General features: G+C 33.1%; 1 protein-coding gene across 3 annotated transcripts in view; it reads right to left on the bottom strand.

Annotated features, from left to right (window-relative positions):
- PARN (poly(A)-specific ribonuclease) overlaps nt 1–24,085 on the bottom strand; it is a 172,747-nt gene extending 148,662 nt beyond the window's left edge. For 2 of the 3 annotated variants that reach the window (XM_074280570.1, XM_074280571.1), the window contains exons 1-13: nt 23,881–24,073; nt 23,380–23,457; nt 21,821–21,900; nt 21,324–21,391; nt 21,155–21,236; nt 17,844–17,904; nt 14,785–14,950; nt 11,916–11,981; nt 10,994–11,032; nt 9,687–9,729; nt 7,541–7,621; nt 2,983–3,039; nt 161–238 (exon numbers count right to left, since the gene is read on the bottom strand). In XM_074280570.1, coding sequence (XP_074136671.1) covers nt 161–238; nt 2,983–3,039; nt 7,541–7,621; nt 9,687–9,729; nt 10,994–11,032; nt 11,916–11,981; nt 14,785–14,950; nt 17,844–17,904; nt 21,155–21,236; nt 21,324–21,391; nt 21,821–21,900; nt 23,380–23,457; nt 23,881–23,899 — 918 coding nt within the window. In that variant the 5' untranslated portion in view covers nt 23,900–24,073. Of the gene's footprint in view, nt 1–160; nt 239–2,982; nt 3,040–7,540; nt 7,622–9,686; nt 9,730–10,993; nt 11,033–11,915; nt 11,982–14,784; nt 14,951–17,843; nt 17,905–21,154; nt 21,237–21,323; nt 21,392–21,820; nt 21,901–23,379; nt 23,458–23,880 lie in introns of all 3 variants that reach the window. The other variant, XM_074280572.1, reaches the window with a different exon arrangement.
- Between the last annotated feature and the right edge of the window lie 517 nt (nt 24,086–24,602).

Below are 24,602 nucleotides of genomic sequence, written 5' to 3'. Positions count from 1 at the left end.
CAAATCTCTTCAGTAACATAAAGTTAAAGGACATACTCTATTCCTTAATAAGCTCCCTTCTGTAGAACACATAACATGCAAAAAACTTTTTTTTTGTACAGTATAGAAGAGTCTTTTTGAGATACTTGGAATTGTTAACAAAGATTGGCAGTTTACTTACCTCAGGCAATGGGCAGTAGAACTGGTGAATTGTGTGCATGACATCCAAAAGCATATTATGCCCAATAACAAGTTTGCCCTAAAGAGAATTAGGTTTATAAAATAACTTCTTTGTATTACATTACACTATATTATGATATCATTTTCAAAGAACAGAGTAGTACAATTCTGGCTCCATTGCAGACACTTATTATATTTACATTTACTACGTTCCTTAAAGGATTGTTTAGCTATGGTGTTTGGCTTCATACAATTTTTTTCCCTTTCTTCCTCTTTTTTTATAAAGAGGACATATTCATTGGGAAATACATTTTTAAAAAAAGGCAAAAAAACCCAAAAGATATCAATAAAATCTATTTTTTTAAAAAAGGCCACGATAACAAAGAATCAAATGCTCCTGAATATTCTTTTTCAGATATTGTCTTGCCATTCTCTATAATCCAAAATAAGTTAAAATTCTCTTTGAGGAGTTTAATATATAAAAGTTGTGTCTCCTAGGTTATCGAATACCTTATAAGAAAATCTTCAAATTTGTAAGATTCTTAATTATAAAACTCTTCTTCACAAATTCAGAAAAATAAAAATAACTATCACAGTAATACTAAACAGCAAAAACTAGTATTCAATTGTATACAAGACAGAAAAATAGATGTTATCATCCCTATCATCTATGTCAAATTTCATGTGGGGCAATTTTCTTAAAAATAGCATTTTCCACAATAAAGAAGTGAGGGATTTTTTTTCCCCTGCCTTAGCTAATAAACCAACCTAAAATAACTTAAATGATATGAAAATAAATTCTACTGAATGAAAACTGCCAATCATACCTGTTTCCAAGTCCCTGTCAGTTTAGATACTTATTGAACAAATCAAGGGTCTTTCTAATATTATTTAAATGTAGTATCTCTAATATAATCTATATTATTATAATAATTTTAAAAATTCTAAAATTATGACATGTTTTTCAAAATATTTTGCTAACTGAGGCATCTAGGTGAAACAGTGGATAGAGCACTAGTCTTGAACCTGAGTTCAAATGTGGCCTCAGACACTTAACACTTCCTAGCTGTGTGACCCTGGGCAAGACACTTACCTCCAATTACCTTAACAAAAAAAAAAAAAAAAAAGAAAAGAAAAGAAAAGAAAAAAGAAAAAAGACTGCAGGTCCTCAAATCATATCTACTTACAATCAAAAGAAATAGACATGTGGTCAAAAACAAAACAAAACCAAAAAAAAAAAACTGCTATCTTAGAAAAACTTTATAACTAAACTTCTTTTCCCCTGACCCTATTTATTAAGAGATATAAAAAATCATGAATTCCATGGGAAAGGAAAAGTGAGGCAAAAGAAATATATAGAAATATATAGAATTTCAATTTGGTAAGATGTTAGACATCCTAGTTTAAAGATCAAAATGCCATCACCAAAGGGAAGTTGAATGTCCATTTTTATTTTTTTTATTTTTATTCTTTTTTTTTTAAATTCTTTTCCTAAGAAATAAAATTTTCTCTGTAAAGTAGATTCACCCCAGTATGCTTCTGTCAAATCTCACAATACTTTGCAAAGTAATAGACATACCCATAACTGTGTTACTGGATTTTATTAGATAAAACATTAGATGAAACTACTTTATGGGGAATGTTAGTTCCATAAAAACTCTATAAATGGACACTAGAGAAACTATATTGCTGTGGAATTTCATACTTTACAGATAGATTTTTGCCTACATTAAAAATAGTAAGGCTGCAAACTCTACAAGGGCAGGCATATCTCATCTTAAACTTTGTATCTTTCCCATTCCCCAGTATGGTACAAATGGAGAAAATTCACAAGAACATGCTGAACTTAATATTACTAAGAAATATTATTGATAAGGGTAAAGTCAAGGCAGGGTCCTTCAGAGTGTGCCTGTGCTCCAAGGCTGATTTCAAGAAAGACACAGGCTACTCCAGGCACACAAATCCTGGAAATTCTATCCTGGTAACTTTCCTTGACCTTATTGCATGCTCCCTGCTACAAAGTTTAGAGCCCCAGCTGCTTTATAAAAGAAGATTTTCCTCAAGGCATGTTCTGCTCCAGGAGAGCCAGCCTGTAGGCACAGTACCCCAGGAAGTACCTGCAAAACCTAGATACAGTAATTCACAAAGCAACCAGCTCTACTTCATCATCTGTCTATATGGAAATGTTGATATTATTCTGATATGGTGCATGTCATCAGTAGAAGAGAAAAAGGGGGAAAAAGAGGAGAAAAAGAAAGAAAAAAATGTGTGTATAAAACTCACCCAAATTATTAGCACATTTTGAAAAACATGTCAAACTGTAATAAGATTAACCAATATAATATATAAATTCAATTATAGTCAAAGGAAATATATAAGGTTAATAGCATACACCCTACCTATTTCCTAACTAGCATTTTCTATAATAAAAGAAATTGTTTCAAAAAGAAAAAAATTTAATTTTAGGGCTGCCTAACATCCTTTTTTTTTGGGGGGGGAGCAAATCCTTTACTTTCCTCCCCAATTCCTTTCTTATTTGTTGTTTTCAAACACAAACCACCATGATTATTTTCTTTATGTCAACCAATAAAAAACAATATTATACACTGTAAGAACAAGTCTCCATTTTAATAAAGACCCTCACAATTTAGATGTTTATAATTCATTAAAAATAATGTCTACTTACAGACTCCTTTCCCACATTTATCATCCCCCAAATTATCAAAATTTAAATTTATTAATACTATACTCTGTCATTTCAAGATGTTAATCTCAAGGATTTTGTAGAAGTTATCTAAGGGAAATATTGTCTGGTTTACTTACAGAATTGGCAATAGCATGAATGACTCTAGAAAATCCCACAGCATCATTTAGTTCCTCCTATCAAAAAAACAAACACAAAAAAGCCAGTCTCATTTAAATAACTTTCAGGACATAACAAAAAATTAGAAGCACCAAAGCTTCAAACAGTACTCAATACAGAAAAGCTCTGAACCATTTTTATTTTGGGCTACAGTGATCTTTGCAATGTTCAGAAATAATTATAGCACCTCAACTGTGAAGGTAAGTAACTTTTAACTCCAGTAACTCAAACTAAGAATCAACTGCAAGAGACAAATTAATCATTTGCAATTTCTTCCAAGATACCTAGAATTCTACCTTTTAGGGTAAATAGTACTTGGACACTGCAGGCAAGTCATGAAGTAGTTTTGCTTGAGTATTCTCCCTACCAGCCCCATCCTCCAATCCCTTCTGATTGATTAAAGAAATGTGCCACCTGATGATTAAATTTAGTACTTCAGAAAAGTAAAAGATTTAGTTAATGAACCAGCTACACCCACAAAAGAACTCTAGGAGATGATTATGAACCACTAAATAGAATTCCCAATCCCTCTAATTTTGTCCGCCTGCATTTTGGATTTCCTTCACAGGCTAATTGTACACTATTTAAAAGTCTGATTCTTTTTGTACAGCAAAACAACTGTTTGGTCATGTATACATATATTGTATTTAATTTATATTCTAACATATTTGACATGACAGGTCAACCTGCCATGGGGGGGGGGGGGGGGAGGAAAAAATTGGAACAAGGGGTTTGGCAATTGTCAATGTTGTAAAATTACCCATGCATATATCTGGTAAATAAAAATTATTAATTTAAAAAAAAAAGATTTAGTTAAATTGAACAAATAAGGTCAAATATAAGTGTTGATCTCAAATATTCTTGTAATTACTACTCTTTTATTCAGAAAATTCTGCTATGATTCAAAATGGTTTACATGTAGTCTTTTTTTCCTTTTAGGGATGAGGCAACTGAGATTAAGTGACTTGTCTTGAGTCACAGTTTGGAAGTATTAAATGACTGAGGCTGGATTTGAACTCAAGTCTTCCTGTCTCCAGGGCAGCGTTCTATCTACTGTGACATTTAGCTGCTTGATGTTTATACTTAGTCTTAAAACATTCCTTGCATTAAGCATTAGGACAATAACAACAGTTAACTCCAAGCCAATCACTTAATAGCAGTTAAGCTTTCTAGACAATTTAAAATTCACTCATCTTAAACTTAAGAGCATTATCAGATGTTAGTTTTTGGCCATATATTATAGCATATTTTAAGTGTTACTACTAACACACAAATTCCTTGAGGTCAAAGACAGTTTTATTCAGCTTAGTAAATTCAGTACCTAATCCATATCTTGCTTATTATTGTTCAGTAGTGTTTTCTTGACAAAGAAAACTGAAGTGGTTTATCATTTCATTCTCCAGCTCATTTTACAGATGAGGAAAGTGAGAGGTTAAGTGACTTACCCAGGGTCACACAGAGAGAAAATGTATGAAGCCAGATTTGAACAAAAAAAGAAGAGTCCTCCTGATTTCAGGCCTGATGCTATATCATATACATCATGCCACCTAACTGCCCCACTGCAGAAAGTTGTTCTAAACTATTTATAGAGCTAAACTAAACTTTCAGAAAAGATTAACAATAAACTCTAAACAAATTATATTCAACATAAAATAAAAGGTTATCAAAAGAAAAATTCCTTGCTGATTCAACTCTTAAGAACAAATTTAATTTCAAAAAATAATCCTCAAGTCTCTTCCTATATGTAAACTCTAAGAAACATGTAACATGATACAGAATTATGGGCAACAGACTACAGTTCAGAAGTGTCAAATTTTGAAGTCATGAACACATTATTTAAAACTTGTAATCATATAAACAGTAAGTAAATAGACTAATAGAAATCACAGGGTTTTTTAAAAACACTAGTGAATGCTGTGGTGAAATGAAGAATACTCAAAAAGAAATTTTGGTCACTAATTTATGTAGACAACCCAGAGGCTCCATTGGTATCTATATAATTTCAAAACAGGATAAAAAGGGATAGATACATTACAGTCTATACTGCTACAAAAAGTACCCAAAGCAATGTGATCAAAGATCTGCTTAAGTAATTTACCTTGTTAGTTCAGAATGTGTAAACACAAGGTGTCTTAAACCAAAAACACTAAAAATAAATAAATATGCCCACATACAAAAATCTATTACACACATAGAAATAATTCAAATTGAACATTAATAAAATTTAACTTTGTTATGTAGAAATAAAGGCAGCTAGGTGGCACAGTGAATATAGTGTCTGGCTTGATATGAGGAGAACTCATCTTTCTGAATGAAAATCCAGCCCCACATACAAGAAACCTGAGCAACTCACTTAACTCTGTTTGCCTCAGTTTTCTCATCTGTAAAATGAGCTGGAGAAGAAAATGGCAACCTACTCTAGTATCTGTGCCAAAAACATTCAAGTGGGGTCATCATAAAGAGTCAGACTTTGAAATAGCTGAAACAACTGAACAAACATCAAAATAGAAACACTCAGAATGAAGAACCAGAAGTCACTAGGATACATACATGCAGCAGATCCTTGTCTAAAATCTCACACTCACATTAAATATGTAACTCATATTTCACATGCTCATTGCATAATCTTTTAAAACATAACTGCATAAGTTTGAAGGAGTACATATAGACAGAGGACAGAAGAGGGATTTGAATATGAAGGGATGATAGCTAAAAAAAAAAAAAAGATGAAATTAAGGGGTGAGAGAGTACTGGGAAAAAGGGAAAGGGAGAAGTGAAATGGTGCAAATTATCAGCCATTAAAAAAAAAAAAAAAAGAGGCAAGGAAAAACTGTTACAATGGAAGAGAGGGAAGAAAGGGGAAATGAGTGAATCTTTCATCAGAACTGGCTCAAAGAAGAAATAACATACATACTCAAAATGGGTACAGAAATCAATTTTATACTGCAGGAAAGCAAGAGAGGAATGGGTTATGGGAAGGGGGAGGGTGATAGAAGAGTGAGCATATTGGGGGAGGAAGTGGTCAGTAGCAAAACACTTTTGAAGAGGGACAGGGTGAAAAGTGAGAGAATAGAATGTGGAAGAATACACTTACATCTAGTAATTATAAAAAGAATTTTGAAACAAGTTTCTCTGATAAGGCTTCATTTTTCAAACAGAGGAAACTGAGTAAAATTAATAAAAAATAAGAGCTATGCCCTAAATGATAAATGAGCAAAAGATATGATCTATGCCCAAAGGATTATAAATTCATGCATATCCTTTGACCTAACAAAACCACTATTAGTGTGAATACCAAAAGAGATTTTTAAAATAAATAAATAAATAAATAAAAAGACCTATAGGTACAAAAATATTTGTAGAAGCTCTCTTCTCAGAGCAAAAAACTGGAACCTGAGGTGATGCCCATCAACTGTGGAATGGCTGAACAAATTGTGATAGTGATTGTCATGTAATATTATTATTCTATGGGAAATGGTGAACAGGATGCTCTCAGGGGAAAAAAACAAAAACAAAAAATCTGGAAAGTCTTCCAAAGTGAAATATACTATATACTAAGTAATAGCAATGTTTTGGAATGACCAGCTGTAAAAGAATTTGCTATACTCAACGTTCAATGATCCACACCTACTCTGAAGGATTTAGGATGAAAAATTCTATCCATACTCAGAGAAGAAACTGATTGTATCTGAATAAATACAAATTGAAAAAACTCTCTTTTTTAAACTTTATTTTTCTTGATGATTTTTAAAAATTAGGGCAGAAGAGCTATATTTTCTTTCACAACATAACTTTTATAGAAATGTGGGGTAGGGATATGGAAGAGAATTTGGAACTCAAAAGTTTTAAAAACAAATGTAAAAAAATTATTTTAAACGTAATAGGTGGAAAATATTAAATAAATGAATTTTTTAAAAAAATAACTGCACAGAGTAAAAGCCAATAATCTAATCTAAGTCCTATCAAAAAAGGATTCACTGGTATTTTCTAACTCACAGGCAGATATAGAAAAATCAAGTTAGAAATTGAAGTCTGACAATATCTTTTACATAAATTAAGCAATGTAGAGCACCAGCTCTGAAGTCAGAAAGACCTAAGTTCAAATCTGGTCTCAGACACTTAACACTTCCTAGCTGTGTGACCCTGGGCAAGTCACTTAACCCCAATTTTCTCAGCAAAAAAAGGAAAAAAAAAAAATTAAGCAATGATTGAGAACAACAATTTCTATAGAACTGCCTTATATCAAATATGTAGATTAGACAAAAATGAGTCAAATATATGCTAGTAATTGTGGAAGAAACTAATTCATTTCATTGACTATGCCTATATTGTTTCTTATTGGCTTTAATTTCTTCTACTACTTATTTTTTCCTCAACCCATGAATTATATTTTTCTGGAAAGAAAAACCTTTACCCAACTTGTTAACTTGATATAAATCTATAACTAAGAAAAAAAAAAAAAGATGTAAAAAATTTCTGTCAGCTTTTTCTGAAAGAGAAAAAATAAAATTAATTTACCTGCTCTTTAGCATATTTCTGCTGTTCTCTTCTTTTACGCTCTTCCTCATCTACTTTGCTAATAACAATATATCGCTCTTTCTAGAGGGAAAAAAAAACCCACCAAGTTACAAATAAAGTATTTGGAAAGCAACTTAAATCCAGAAAATTACAAAATCTGATCATATGGGAAGCAGGCATCAATTTTATCATTATTTTGTCATGAGTCAAACTAAGTGTTCTACACTGATATAGTACCATCTTAAATCTTGGTCAGCATTTCCATTACAAATATTTCCCCAAGTTTTTAAATTCAACTAAATTGATTATAGTCTTAAAAAGGCAAAGCTACTATTAATATAAAATGCTGCATTTAAAGAATTAATTGCACTTAAATATTTTTGGTTACTATTTCTTTGATGTCTGAATTTTTAAAAAGTAATTCTTTGAAAAACTTCTATTTCTGGTTATTTGTGGGAGAGGAAATGTATCATTTATGATATATTACAAAATATAACAACTAAATATTTTACTAATTCACTTACCTGGCAATGCATACATTTTAAGTTATTATAGAACAAACCTGAGAGCTCTAAATCTTGGATGAGTTAAATTTGCTTATACATACATTTTATCTATAGCTAGAAAAGATTTTGGTAATCTAATGTAACCCTCTCATTTTTATAGTTGAGGAAAATAAAATCTAGAGAAATGAAATATAATGCCCAAGATCACCAAATAGTAATTAGCAAAACCAGAATTCAAATCCAGCCGCCTCTGACTACAAATCCAGGGCTTCTTCCACTATACCAGACTTCTTCTCAAGCACTTTTGCATTCATTACTTTAAAAAACAAAACAAAACTGACTTTTAAGCAGGGTTTTAATGAAATTGTTTGAGGTTTTCAGAAAAATATTACATTAGAATCAATCACTGTTCCTGTTACTTCAATAACTTTTTGGAAGCAACTCCATTTACAATCTACCCAACTCTGATGTATAGAATCACAAAATCTTACAGTCAAAAGGTACCCTAAAGTTACCTACTATATTCCATCTGCATCTGAATTTGGTGGTATACTTATAATGTCCATGGCTCTATATGACAATCATATAAAAATGTAAAGAGAGAAATTAAGAATGACTTCCTTAATTCTCCCTTCTCCAGACTAAATATTCCCAATCATTTCAACTCATTCTCTATAACACAGTTTTAAACTCTTCTATCACTTGATTGCCCTCTTCTGGGCATGTTCAAGCATGTCAATAGTATAAAATGTGACACCCAGAACCTAATGCAATTTGCCAGCTGTTGTAATCAGCCTTATTACCAAGCCTGTTATAACCATTCATTTACCCTTGTTCTAAGTTATTAATGTAGCCTTATCTAGATAGCATTAGGTTGTTTTTTTTTTGTTTGTTTGTTTTTATGGCCACAACATACTGCTGATTGCTATTGAATTTGCAGTCCACTAAAATCTATTTCTTTTGAAAGAGTCTATTATCTAACACATTACACATTTATTATCCATTCAACAGCACACCATAGTAGATGCTGGTCAAAATATAATGGTCATACAATAATAATAACTTGAGCTTCAAGGTCTACCAAGTGAATAACATATTACCTCATTTTTTTCCTTTTTATTTTTTTTCTTGCATTCTTACTCCCCTTACCTTCTGCTACCTTGTACTTATGAAGTTGATCCTTTTACACTTATTTCTACTAAATGCAGTTTTAATATTTCACATTCATTCACATCTCTCAAGATCTTGAGATTACATTTTGTCATCCCACAGAAAAGCCATCCTACCCTATTCATGTCACCTACAAATCAGATGAACAGTACTGCTTATGCCTCCATTCAAATCGATGAATAAAAAATATATTGTCAAAGGAATGAAGCTTTTAGTGTGATCTGCTAAAGACTTTTCTTTAAATGAGCAATGACCACACTTTGTTTCTGGTTATTTAACCAGTTCTGAACCTGCCCAACTATAAGATGATCTATCTAATCAACAATGATGCTGTTGAAGATTTTACCAACTGCATAAATAATAAAACCTAGCCTAAGATACATGGGTAGTTTGGTGGCTATTGAGTGTCAGTATATTATTATATAAACTGGATATATATTAAATAACAATCAGTTCATTTTTTGTGTTACCTTCTCTGTTTCTAAAGTCTCAACATGTATGCCTTTGGGATACCTAAAAAAAAGGAAAACGGATTATTAGTAAATGAGTAACTGGTACCCAACAATTAAAATCTCATGCTTAATACTAGAATAGCAAATGCTCATCTATATTTCAACCAAATAGAATGACTATCATTAAATATGAACCATACAACAATAGAAAAAGAATAAAATTTTATTTGCTCTGAAAACTGTTTAATAAATTTTTAGCTATGTTTTCTAATTAGTATTCCTGAATAAGATGCAAAATGTATAAGAATTTACCTAAACTAAAAGGGAATTCTGTTTCTTCTTGCTGTATTTATCATGTGGCACCATTACATACTCTTTGAAAAAAATCTTACATTTTCTTACAACAATTTTCAATTTCCAAATAGTTAAAACTTGCTTTCAAGTACAGAAGAAAGCAAGCACCTACTTTACTTAATTGCTCTTATTACTAAAAACTAACAGATCCTATTTAATTCGAAGGTTTCAAAGAAAAAGCCCTTTATGCTGAAGAATTTAACAATTTTCTCTGTTTAGGAAAAAGTTTAAGCAATGACAGCTATATTTTATGTTAATAAAATATTTTTTATCAGTCTTAATGGGACTATCAGCTACAAAATATAAACAAGAATGCAGGCTAAACAAACTGGACAATGTCCCTACTCTTCCTAAATTGAGTGTGTGTGTGTGTGTGTGTGTGTGTGTCTATGTATATGTATATATAAAATTGTGTCAAATAAATTTCCAAACATCTAACAGTAAACTATAAAACTAAAACTATAATAAAAATTCTAAAGACAAATAGAAATGACTATAGCCTTTATCTTTTCCATTAAGTTATATGACAAAAAAGGCACTCATCTGAGATATAAATACACTGTGCAACTTAATTATGATGACATTCCAAGTAGCAAGCCCTTAAACTGTGAGAACTCTTACAGTAGCACAAATAATAACCTTTTAGTTTCCAAAACAATGATAAAAATCAACAAGCATTTAAAAAGATTTTAATTTCCAATCAAGATTTTTCTCCAGATAATTATTACTGAATATAGATTTAATTTTAAAAGACCATTTGTACACTTGTTTAAAAAGAAATAGTAACTTTAAATACAATCTTTATTTCTAGTCTATACTCTCCAAAGTACTGCTTGGGAGCTATTTGGATGATTTGACAAAATAGCAGAAATTCAAAAATAAACCTAAAGTTAAGAGATTTTATATAGTCTTTAAAACTTAGTCCCTCCCAGAGAGTTCCCAGGGGAAGTTAATATAAAATGAATACTTACTTCCAGCTCAAAGTCTGATAAATTAATTTCCTTTGAAACCTACAAAAACAAAATAAAATCACAATTAATACATTTTGAGAAAATTAACTGGTCAAACAGAGATTAGAGAAACTTTCTGTAATTCTGAAAAATGTTCCTTTTGGCTACTGTTTAAAGAGTGAGTACCGAAGCAGTACACAAATCATCATCATCTTTTTTTTTTTCCTTTTCTGAAGCTGGGGTTAAGTGACTTGTCCAGGGTCACACAGCTAGGAAGTGTTAAGTGTCTGAGACCAGATTTGAACTCAGGTCCTCCTGAATTCAGGGCTAGTGCTCTATCTACACAAATCTTCAACACTCATTTAAGAGGTTTTAAGAAAAAAACAACCAATTATTAAGTGAAAAGTGAAGGCATTTACTTCTGCACTAAGCATCTATCATAGAATAAAAAAGGACTTTAAAATTCACCTAATACCCTATCCTCCTTCTACATATTAAAACATGGAAGGCCATATAGGTGAAGCAACTTGTTTGAGGTTACAAAAGCACAGTAAATGTTATTTATCCCTAGGTCTCCTGATTCTAAATCTAATATATTTCCACTATAATCATTCTTTTTACTGGAAGCTCTTCACATATTTAATACAAAGTTAGAGGTTATTTATTGTGAAGAAGATACAGCACAATTTTAGAGTCAACAAGAATTCATGCACCCAAAAGTAAGATGCTTGACCACAGAAAGATAAGGTATTTACTTGATGTCTCAATAAACAATCTATTCTTCTCCATCAAGGCTAACACTGTCCTCAAACTCCAGCAAAATCCTATGGTAAAGAGGCTATTTATAGAGTGGATTTAATCAAAGCAGACTCAGTATCATATCTCATTATTTAATTTTCTTTCCCCCAAAAAAGGACAGAATGTAATTTAGAGAGCAACTAACCCTGTGCATGGTTCTAAATCCAAGTTCTTGTTTTCTTCATTTTGTATCAATTCTTCTATTTTCTCTCTGGTGAAATGGAATAAGAAGACCAAGAATATCATATTTGTAAAATAAGTGAGGTTCTCTAACATTATTACATTAAAATGCCTAAATAAACAATGTATTAGCAAATAATAAACCTTTATGGCTTCTTGGCTGACTGCATCCAAATGAGAAAGCCAAATGAGGCTTACTACTATATGCCTCAAGGTGAGGAACAAAGATGGCACTAGTGACCTACGCTGAGACCTTAACTGGCATGAAGTCACAGCCATGTGACCCTCCTATTACTTCTTTCCTTGTTGCATCTATTCTTTTCTGAGATGAAGGAGTATTATAAATGGAATCAACCACGCTGTGATCTTGTGAACTTCAAAAGGTCAGAAAAATTAATAGAAGCCCAGGAGCTAGTCAATGCCAAAACTTAAAACAGCTGCACCCAAGCAGTCAGCACAGGCCTGAAGAGCAACTGTGTCCTGATCCAGGCACAGAATGATCCACCAGCCAAGATGCTGGACTCTATACAACAAGGGATCAACTGTCCATCAGCTTTGCCATATTTAGAAATGAATTTGATAGGGAGGATGTTCTATAGAAAATGCTGTTAAGCTGAGTCCACTCTTCCCAGGAACTGAGGTAGTATAAAGGAAAGTGGGTCTCTAGATATTGAGAGGAAAGCTTGTGCTTCTCTTCTTGCTCTAATTCCTCAATAAATACCCCTTTTGATTGATGCTAACTGGTTAAAAGAACCTGAAATCACTAATTGATATTCTAGAGAACACACTCGAATGTGGGCTTTAGACAACAGCATTAGAGAACCTTATATCCCGAAGGGTACCCCTAGGAACCTCTCATGCTCAAGAACGTGACTCACCAGTGTGAATGAGAGTCAGAATAAGGATCCCCAAAGCTTAAAGTATATGTATTTTATTAATAATTATTAATTAATAAATAATAATATATTAAAAATAATAAATAAATAATAGTAATAATAATTAAAAATAAATGATAAGTAATTAATAAATAATGAATGCCATATTTAGAAATGAATTTGATAAGGAGGATGTTCTATAGAAAATGCTGTTAAGCTGAGTCCACTCTCCTCAGGAAAGTGTGCCTCTAGATGTTGAGGGGAAAGCTTGTTATTTATTAATAAAAAGAAGTGGATCTGATAGAATTATAAGCAGCAATCATTCAAAGTACTAGACTTTCCCAATGCAATGGATGTTTTCTTAATTTTAAGTTTTATAAAAACAGAAAACTTTCCACAGCAGAGTCTAAGTGTTTAATAAATAAACATTTGACTAGTTTGTAAAAACTTAGTAATGGCACTCTTTACTTTCAAAAACATTGAGATAATTTTTTTTTTAAGTGAAACTTTCTGGGTATCACAGATTGGGCTTTATTTAGCTTGAATAATAGCATATTCACTATCAGTTTCAGATTCTTATATTTAATGAAATTAACCTTGTCTGAAACTTGTATTTCAATTAATAAAGAAGATGCATTTCAGTGATAAACTTCCTCGTCAAAAAAAACTCTTGTTAAAAAGCAGACACAATACAAAGTATTCCAGAATACGGTGGAAGGCTGTGGCTCCTTCTTCAATAATGAAGTCAGTACCCTAACCTCTCTTAGGATGAGATTAGGAGGTTGATACAGTTACAGTCCTGAATGGTAGTGAACCCTGACTTTTAGGCAATTTCAGTCCTGAAGTATGACTTTCTTTTCAGCTGAGCCTGGCCACACAAAGCACCCTTAAACAATATTATGACCTCTATTTTATTTCTCACCATCAAAGAATCCAGCTGAAGAGTTTGGAACTTTCCTATATTCCTTCATTCCCAAAGTCTTTCTTAAACTTAAAATATCAGTATATAAATCAAAATCTTTCACTTTCAAGATTCAGCCCAAGAGTACAGTTAAAATAGTGAAAGAGACAATACTTATATTTTCACCAGTTTGTTTTCTTATATATTTTTATAGCTGTCCAGACACTTTTCTACAAGATTTCTACTCCTTAAGTAAAAAAGCTGATATATATTGCAAAAAAATGTAGTAAGAAAAGCAAAATGCTGCATATTGACTTTCTACCTCTTAATTTTAGATTATATCATACAAATATTTATTTGGGATTAAAATGTTGACAATGTTAAAATTACATGTTATTAAAAAACACAGATATTAAGACTAGGTATAGTATTAAAAGACTCACTATATTTTCACAAGTAGGTATTTTCATATACAAGAATAAATATATTTTATAAAAGATTAAAACTTCTAAGAAAGATCAAATTCGAAAACCACAGATTAAAACTATAAAGACCCTCATTTATTTTTATCTCTATTTGTATTTTCTCCACTAAAAATATAGCTATCTCCTAATCTTTCCACAAACTACCCACTCATTCTTCTCCAATTTTTTTAAAACTAAAAAATAGAAGACAAAGTTTAATATAAATCTTTCTCTGTCCTTAATATTCTTGGCAAATAAGCACATCTATCATTCTGACAGACATGAAAACTGCTAACAGTCAATATGAAAGCATGTTTGCCAAATAAAAGGTTTTTATCATGAGGATTGTTATATAAAATTAATGTATTTAAGTGATATCATATAAATTTATTTATATTTATTATATACATATTTGAATATACCATAATTCAAATTGACTCAAAACATTAAGTCTGTGGCCATTCATAGACACACAAAAAATCTTAATGTAATAGAATATAACCAAAATAACTTTTATTCCTGTACCATATTACCATTAAAATCATTACACTACATTAGTGAATGTGCTTTTTATTTATTGGTATAATAACTTACACCACTTTTTCAATAAATTTTTTCTGATCCTCAGGAATAATTACAGGACACTTTGAAGCATTAGGAGATACATAGGACAAAGCTCCAGCACCATTGGATTGTGAACGTTTTTCATCATATTGCTCCCGCAACTGTCTTTCTTCTTCCTGATTTAAGTATGGGATTCCTTTAAAAAAAAAAAACAAAGAACATTTATTAGTAGTCATAAAATTTGAATACATAATTTTTAATAAATAAGATTATGACAACTCAGCAAAGATTTACAATTAGGCACAAAAATCAACATAAAAGACAGTCATATTTGATAGAACAAGAGAAAGTTTTCAACATGTTAGATCTTGAAGATTTAAACGAATGTTGTCCTCCAAGAGTCACTTTAAGACTTTTCCAACCAAGCTGCTATTGCTCCAAAACTTTTTTGTAATACCTTTTCTGCAAGTGTTTTGAGAGTCAATTTGTGGTCATTCATAGACACACAAAAATCTGTTTTCTTGTTAGACTCCTCATTTTGAACAAAATCATCAAACTTACTCCTCCACTTTAATATGTAGGCAATTCCAAATGACTCCTGGTTATTTTCAAAAATTAACATTTTCAATGAACCAAGAGTTGTCAAAATTGAGTGCAGTCAAAATAAACATAATCTTTGTTCTCAAGAAAGATGCCAAAAAAAATTGCAAAAATACACTAAGCCATTGCTTAGTAGCATAGTTAGAATGGAGCAGTGAGTGATTACCTTAAAAATACAAGTTACTTGGATATTTATATAGAATAAATTTGAATCAAAAACAGAAAAAAAACATGAGTTGTGTCACCAATGCATGCTTTATCAATCAAAAAACCTTTATTGGACATCTCTTATATGCTTACACTATTGGGTATTCAATAGGTTCTTAAATGCTTACTAAATGAATGAATCCTAAGAGCCTTAGCACTGACGGCAAATATTTAGAATGGAATAAGATATATAAAAAGCAATAATTAAGCCAAATATTCAGCTGTACACAAAACAGATTAAGTCCTAATGTATACCTCAAACAAAGAAAATCAATATAAACAATAATCAAAACTAAGTTTCAAAGAAGGTATTGGTCTGCATAGGCAGAAACTATGGATTTAATCCTATCTCTATATCTCTAATCAAGGAGTAAAACTTAATAAAATGTGTATGTGTGTATATGTAATTAAATGTAAATGTATACATAAACAATAATCATATTAAATAATTTAAAAAAGCAAACAGAACCATCAAGTAATACAATAACTACTCAATGGTGAAATACTAAAGTAAACATGCCCTTCTCCATTAAAAAAAAAAAAAAAAAGTAATTAATTGGCTGTCACATTGCTTAACTCCAGGAATATAATCAACCACAGAAATGTCTCTAATTCAGTTTGATAATATTTTATAGCATAAATTTTCTCATTAATTGACAATATCTTGGTGCAAGTTTTACTCTTTATAAAAAGCTCCCACATTCTAAGGGCTCCTATAATCAGTTTCACATTATACCTTAAAAATTCTCTATGGTCAGATATGAGGAAGGAAATATGCATGAATTGTATACTATGTTACAGACCTGTGCTAATAAGGGCTTTATTATTTCATCTAACCCTCATAACAACCTTGGGAGGTAGATGTTAATAGTCTCATTTTACAATAGAGAAAATTGAGGCATTCAAAAGTTAAGTGATTTGCCCACACAGCTATCTAAGGCCAAATTTGAATTAAGTATTTCCTGATTCCAGGGCCATGTATCTACCATGCCACAAAGCTACCTACCTCGCTCATTATTCTATGTAACTAGCAATAAGAATGCTTCTCAAATTTTAAAAGAGAAATTAATGGAAAACAAGATGTGTTTTATTATAATTTAATTTCTACACAATTTTGATAGAATAAATGTATTCTCTTAAGCATGTTCGATAATTCTTCATAGAATGGAAGGAAAATAAAGAGGCATGATAGGGATTTATGGGTTAACTAAGCTATATATTAGAAATAGTTTATTTTCCTGCCTACATTAACCCATGAAAGCTGAAAATGCTCCAAGCATGATTCATGGTTAGCCTAGAAGAAAAGACATTAGTAATTGGAAAAAAAAAAACAAAAACAAAAACAAAAACATACCACATTTTCAGAGAATCACATCACTTACTGAGGTCATTTATTTCTCCCAAAGTTCTCTGATACTTACATTCAAAAATTAGTGTTTACTATATACAAAGTCATATGCTATACCTTATTTAGAAGAAAAATACAAAATAATAAAAAAAAAAATTTCAAGAGAGAGAGAGAGAATATTAATAGCTGGAAGGGGATTAGAAAAGGTTTCATGCCTAAGAAATAAAGGCCTATCTTTTTATTAAAGATAATATTCTATTGATGTTGTGAGGGACTCTGCCCAAAAAAAAAAAAAAAAAAAAAAAAAAAAGAGCAAGGGGATCAGGAAAGGCCTTATTTAGATTTTAATAGCCAAGCAACTGAACTTGAAAGGAAACTAGGAATCCTATCAATCACAGGTGAAAAGACAGTACATTTCAGGAAATGGAATACTATGTACAGAACTAGCTAGTAAACCAATCTACAGATCTATGGCTTATCACCATGGAGAATGAAACCTATCCAGGTCTATTTATTCTCAGCTACAGGCATTCTTCTCATTCTCTTAACATTGAATAAATACCACATATATTGTATTTAACTTATACTTTAACATATTTAACAAGTATTGGTCAACCTGCTATCTAGGAGAGGGGGTGGAGGGAAGGAGGGAAAAAGTTGGAACAAAAGGTTTTGCAATTGTCAATGCTGAAAAATTACCCATGCATATATCTTGTAAATAAAAAGCTATAATTTTAAAAAAATTGAATAAATACCACTAGATCATAAGGTATATTCATTAATTATCTCTAACTCTCAATATATGACTAATCCATCTTTTTTCCAGACATACATTTCCCTCAGATAATATGCACAAAATTACAATTAAACTACATCTAGATCCATGCCCTACTAAGTTCACAAGGTTTTGATGGCAAGTAAAAACTAAACTTACCATTGCGAAAAACTTTATTAAAATCAAATCCTTGGTTTGCCAGAAAGTCTATGCTCGAGCTCTATCAAAAAGAGAAAATAGAACAAATGTTAATATTGAAATGAGTAAATGGAGTAAATACATGATCAATCCAATCCATTATGACCCCTTCCATAATTCCACTACACGATATATTGATGGATATGGTTGTCCTCCCAGACACTAACTTGAAAATTTAAAGACATTCTAGCCTTCTCTTAACCAACCAACATCATTTATAAAATGACCTAAATCTTTCCTAAAGTTATATAGCATTAATCTCTACTACCTCTTAGAACTTGATTTTGCAATATTTTACTTACCTTATTAGTGACTTTTCTGTTGACTAATAATTCTTTCTTTCATTTGTCCTAAATTTAGCACTTTCAAGATTCAAAGAGGCTATTAAGATCCTAACAATGTTATTCAGTATACAAATCTAAATTTATTCAACTCCTGTTTTTTTTTTTAATTTATGAAATCTTAATGATATTGAGTGGGTTGCATCTAAGAGAGAAGAGTAGGAAGAAATAGTACAGCCCAATCCCCACATAACTATACCAAGAGTAAGAATTTCCAGAGTAGAAAAATAAAAATAAAAAAGAAACTATGTTTCCTGGCCTCTTTTCTACCCAAGATGTCAAATTTGACCTACAGATAAATGATTAGTAACTGCAGAACATGGGTTAGCCAGGATCAAAGATTCAAAGATCAGAAGACTGAGCTAGGACAAAAACTCATGGACTCCCTAAGTTGATCACAGATTCCTCTCTGGACTCATGCCCAATAACTTAGGGCAAAAGCACACACTTATTGCCTAGAGCTTCAGTCTCAGGCCCATGCTAAGCGTAAAGGTTGTCCCAGGCAGCTCAAGGAACATAGGACTGTAACTCCAGGACTCTAGAGCTTATCATCAACTATGCCACTGGCACAGGCCTGAGCCTTGTGACTGGTAACACAGTACCACTCAGTGAACTCAGCTCCCAGAGTTCCATGTTTGATGTGCAACACAGCAATGTCCAGAGTTGATCTTGAACTCAGTCCCAGATCAGGCCAAGAAGCTCAGTGCCCAGAGTCCTCTGTCTAAGAAAGTAGCTTGGTGAGATGTTCCAGATTAGTCAGAATCACAGACTTAGCCCCAAAAGAATTCCCTAACTAGCTTAGCAACGACTGGCTTGCCTAGAACACATTGCTAGAAGAATGACTAAATTAAAAAAGATAAATATCTATTTTAGTCAAGGAATAGCCAATATACAAACCCAGAAATGAATGTAAATCCAAAAACATTACAAGAAAAGAAAGCTCAAAGAAAAAAATAGCTTGCCCAAAACATCAATTAGAATTATTAGAAGAAATTATGCAAGAATACAAAAGTTAATTTTAAAATGCAATTATGGGGGAGCCACAGTCAGCACCACATAAAATTTAGCAGCTACCAATGGAAAAAATGGACTATAATATCCAAAAGGTAAAAAGACAAAAACTTATAGCCAAGAATAACTTACCCAGAAAAACTGAGTATAACCCTATAGCAGAAAACATGGATTTTTAATGAAACAGAAGACTTCCAAGCATTCCTGATAAAAAGCAAAAGCTTTTTTTTTTTTTTGAAACAAAGACATAAGAATAAAGAGAACCAAATAAACAAACAAACAAATAAATAAATAAATAAATAAACAAACAAACAAACAAACAAACCGGACAATTTGAAAAGAGTTTATGAAGTTGAAATAATTGCATTCTAATAAGAAGGGGAGAAGTAAATGATATAAGCATCACCAGAGAACTGTATTTTGAGCTCCAATAATAAAGGTAGTCAAATAAGATGGAGGCCTGGAAGTGTTTTGTTTTATTTTTTTAATTATGTTGAGAATAAGAAATAAAATACTTAAATAGTCCCATTTCAGAAAAAGAATGTAAACAAACCATCAATGAACTCCCTAAGAAAAAAATCTCCAGGACCAGATGGATTTTAAAGTGATTTCTACCAAACACTAAAAGAACAATTTAAAAAAAAAACATTGTAATGATCTTAAAAGAAAGGAAAAGGATGAAGGAAAAGGATACACTAAAGAAGAAAAGAGATTCAATGGGGGAGATAAATAGAAGCCTACAAACAAAAAAAAAAGAGGATCTTACTTGAACTTCACTTTGAAATGACACAGAATGAAGTAAGCAAAACTAGGAGAATATCTAGACTATAAAAACAAGCAATTTTGAAAGATTTAGGAACTCTGATTGTTTCAATGATCAACCATGATGCCAAAGGCATAACTTATTAATTTTGAATGCAACCTATCTCCTAAAAGAGATGTGATCAGCCAAATATGCTAAGTGAGACATAATTTTTTAGATATGACTAATGTTGAGAATGTTTAGGAAGTAGATGGGCTTCTTTTTTATGTGGAGAGGGTATTGAGAATACAGAAAGGCAGATTCTTCTTCACTAAAAAAATAAAATTTAATTTTTTAAAAAGTTATAGGACTATATAGATCATCTAGTTCAACCCTATCATTCTCTAAAGCAGTGGTCCTCAAACTTTTTAAATAGGGGGGGCAGTTCACTGTCCCTCAGACTGCTGGAGGGCCGGACTATAGTAACAACAAAAACTCACTCTGTCTCCGCCCCTCAGCCCATTTGCCATAACCCAGCGGGCTGCATAAACGTCCTCAGCGGGCCGCATCTGGCCCATGGGCTGTAGTTTGAGAACCCCTGCTCTAAAGAGATAACACATTAGCAGATCTCACTTCCAATTTAGCTTCTGCTATTCACTACAAGACTCTGCATCTATAAAATGACAGACTAAATTATCTCCAAGTTTTTGTTCAAGGCAATTCTGTGACAATAAAGAAGTGAAAGAAAGGAAAATTCATATCACCTCATTTTTGCTACTTGTGAAAATCTAGCTTTAACAAAATGCTTTTGGAAATGAAAGTTGAAATTAATGGTTTTTCTGGAGAGAAATCTAAATCACAGAATGACACATGAATTTAGGAAGGATTATATAGGAATCCTTATAAGAGAGTGATGGAAATTTCAAAGGGTTAACTAATGAAAATCTCTAAGTCTAGTTCCTTCTAAGAAGAATTATTGTGAGTGTTTTATGAATTTTCACTACCTATAGAAGAGTTAGAATGTCTTATGCATTTTCTATGTTTATGGGCTCCTTCTGAGGTCTTTTCATCTGCATTTTCTACAGGATGAAATAAATTTAAAAATATAATGTACAACTATTCATGAACTCAAATGATAAAGCAATAAATGACAAAAACAACTTAATTTTGCTACTAACCTGACAAACAAATTTGACATCTGGTGAAGTTCTACTGAAGGGTTTTGGGAAAACATAAAAGTTAAATGACTTCATTATATACCTATGAAAATGAAAAATACAAGCAAATTGAGAGATGATATTATTCCACAAGAACAGAATAAGTAATGCTTTAAAAAAAATAACCTACTTTGAATCTGTGCTGTCATACTTAAAAGTGCAAAGGCCAAATTGAAACAGCAAAAAGTCCATGGAATGCTAGAAAAGAAAATAACTTCTCAATCAGTATCAAAAGAGAATGCCAATTTTTTCACCTGAAGCAATAATAGTTTCAACCAAGGAGAATTTCTAATCATTTAATTCCACCTTGGCAGAAAGTTTTTGGGACATCACATGAATACTTTTAACTCAAATAGGACATTTATTTAACTATCAGATATGCTCAAATTTTGTACCTTAAATGTAATTTTTATATTTAGATAGCTACTTTATTTCAAAAAATCAAATTAGGCAAAAACCAAGTTTTAAAAAATAGAACCACACCTAAATTATTCTAAATCAAATATACTAAAATTTTCATGAAATATGGTTGCATATTTTACAAAAGATACACATGATTCCTCTTCACTGCAATTCAGTGAGGGAAGAGATTGAAAAAGATAAAAAAAATATTTTAAACTAACTTGCCTTTTTAAGTTTGTGATACCTTTCTTCTGGGGTATCAAAACCATTGGTTAAAGCAGTAACTGAAGGTCCATCACTGATTCCTAAAATTCAGGAAATAAGAATTTTAATTTAGTATTTTAATAATTTTTCAACATTAAATCCATCACATAGAAATTCAATGAGCAATCAATACTAATGAAAAAAGAAATTTCAGAACACCACACAGTGTCATCTTTGCATCAAATAAGTAAATAGAAATTCTTTTATCAAGGACAATTATTATTAACAATAATCATTATCACTTATAAACATTTAATCATTTGTCAATTTAAAGTCAATATTTTAAAATTCCACAATGGAATTCTGAGAAGGCAAACTTATTTTTAAAGATTTTTTTTTTTTGATAGATTCATCTGATAATCACATAAAGTGTCTTTCAGAAGTGGAAATAGATATGCAAACATCAATATGCCATATAATTAAGAGTTTAAGAATATTTAACCCCATTAAAGTCTTAATTAAATGCATTATTCATATTGTCAACATAGTTCTAGGTTCTAATCAAAGCCAGTAGTACATAAAAATCACCTATATCCCATGAAACTAAAAATGCTTTCAAGTACAGAACCAGATAGACTTTGTTGTAGAAGGACTTGCCTTCTTGATAGAAGCTAGACAACAGAAATTTGGTTTCCAAGTGATAAAAAATTTTCTATCCATATCAACCTTCATTTTATGGTTTATATAAATAACATCAATCAACGATAGGTTTTCTTATCTTTGAAAATGCTCTTGTTAACAATGACCAAAAAAATTACATAAAGCCAATACATCAAACATTTTGGCCAAAAATATGTTTAGTACCCTCAACAGAAAATATTTTTAAGGAAAAAAATTTGTTAAGATCATCAATTTAAGAACAAGTTGCCTCTCTGAGCTTTGAGAAATTTATGGACACACTAGATCATCAATTTCCTTTATAAACAATTAGGTGTTTGTCCACATTTGTCAATCAATTCAACCACCAGTCAATCTGTGAACAAACTCAGGAGTCTGACTCAAAGGGGAAAAAAAATGATCAAAAACGTTTAATTAACTATCAGATTGTTGTTCAAAAAAATAAACAGTTGTAGATGCAAGGGTTCAGCATGGCATGCCTAACTTCTGGAATGTCAATAATACGTCTACCACTATATACACATATACACACACATACACATACACACACACAAAACTTCATTCTTATTTGTAAGTTATCCTATTTCCCAATCAACAAAAAATGCCCTTAGGAACACCAAAGGGTGCCGATTTGTTTTTATATATATTACCTTACAGGGTAAGGCTCACTTGTGGTTCCTAAAATGATTCAAAATAATAACTAAACACTCTTCAAAGTACACCCATGGCAAAATGTTCCCTGCGGTTAATTCACTTGCCCTCACTTACCCAGTAGGGTGGGGCATAAGGCTAGGTGATGCTACCAAATGTGGCCAAGAGCCAGAGGTGATCCAACCCCATGTCTCTAAATCATCTACAAGCAAGCTCTGGGAGAGGATACTATCAAACTCTGGACAGGATACCTGAAAACTCCCCATCGATTGCCAAGAAATCCGCCTCCTCAATGGCCTGGTACACTTTGTGAAGATTATTTTTAAAATCTGCAGAAAAACCAAGAAAAGGCTCAGACGGGGGCCCCACGTTCACCCCTCCAAATCTGAAGACAGGAGACTCGGGGGAGGGAAAGGGAGGGAGGGGACGGACAGGGGCGTCCCAAGCACTCACAAACCCTAAGCTGCCTAGAGGAAGGGAACCGGGAGGCTGGGGACTGGGGAGGAGGAGGGACAGCAGCAGCAGCAGCAGCAGCAGCAGCAGCAACATGGGGAGGAGGGAGCACGGGCGGCGCACGGGCTAAAGGCTCCGCGGAGACAGCTCCGGGGGCCGAGAGCAGCAGCCAGACAGTCTCCAGGCCCGGCCCCAGAGGCCTGACGGAGGCCCGGGGGTCGGAGCCCGGGCCAGGGCTGGAGGGAGGGTGGGGAGAGGACATTGCGGAATCGGCAGCGAGGGCGAAAAGAGGCACGCACTGCTCCGGATCATCTCCATCCTGCAGCCTTGTCTTCACCCCACCCTCCCCCCCACCCCGGCGGCGTCGCAGCGACGGCGGCGGCGGCAGCGGCAGCCGAGCCCTCCTCCCCCTAAACTGCACCGGGTGGCAGTGGCAGCGCGGCGGCAGCGGCGGCGAGGGCGGGGGCGCGCGCGACGGAGACTTCCGGAAACAGCGCGCATCGACGCGCGTCACGTGCAGATCCACGTCTCCAGAAGGGGTAAGAGGCACCGCCCCGCTTCCTTTTCGGAGTTCCGCCCTCGGGGCGCCATCTCCTTGCTTTGGGATAGAGAAAAAACTCCCGCCGTGGAGGCAGGACGTTGTCTGCATATTCCGCGACACAATGGTGCTCTTCAGACCCAGCCTGTTATTTAATTCGACCTTCCAGCCCCCAGTTGCTGGGCCGTCTTTCAATAGCAGGATCCCCGCGAAGGAATGACCTGATGGGTCCTGCGCTAAGAGGCCCACACCAGGTCACAGCTGAGATGAAAGCTTCCTGCTCATTGCCACCTCTACCTTCTCCTGCAGGGAGGTGAGCCTAGTGCTGCTGCTCATTGCCACTTCTACCTTCTCCTGCAGGGAGGAGAGCCTAGTGCTCCTGCTCATTGCCACCTCTGCCTTCTCCTGCAGGGAGGAGAGCCTAGTGCTCCTGCTCATTGCCACCTCTGCCTTCTCCTGCAGGGAGGTGAGCCTAGTGCTCCT

Source organism: Sminthopsis crassicaudata, chromosome 1, assembly GCF_048593235.1.
Source record: "Sminthopsis crassicaudata isolate SCR6 chromosome 1, ASM4859323v1, whole genome shotgun sequence".
NCBI lineage: Eukaryota > Metazoa > Chordata > Mammalia > Dasyuromorphia > Dasyuridae > Sminthopsis > Sminthopsis crassicaudata.
The sequence above is the reverse complement of the archived record's forward strand: the minus strand, read 5'-3'. Positions and strand labels throughout refer to the sequence as shown.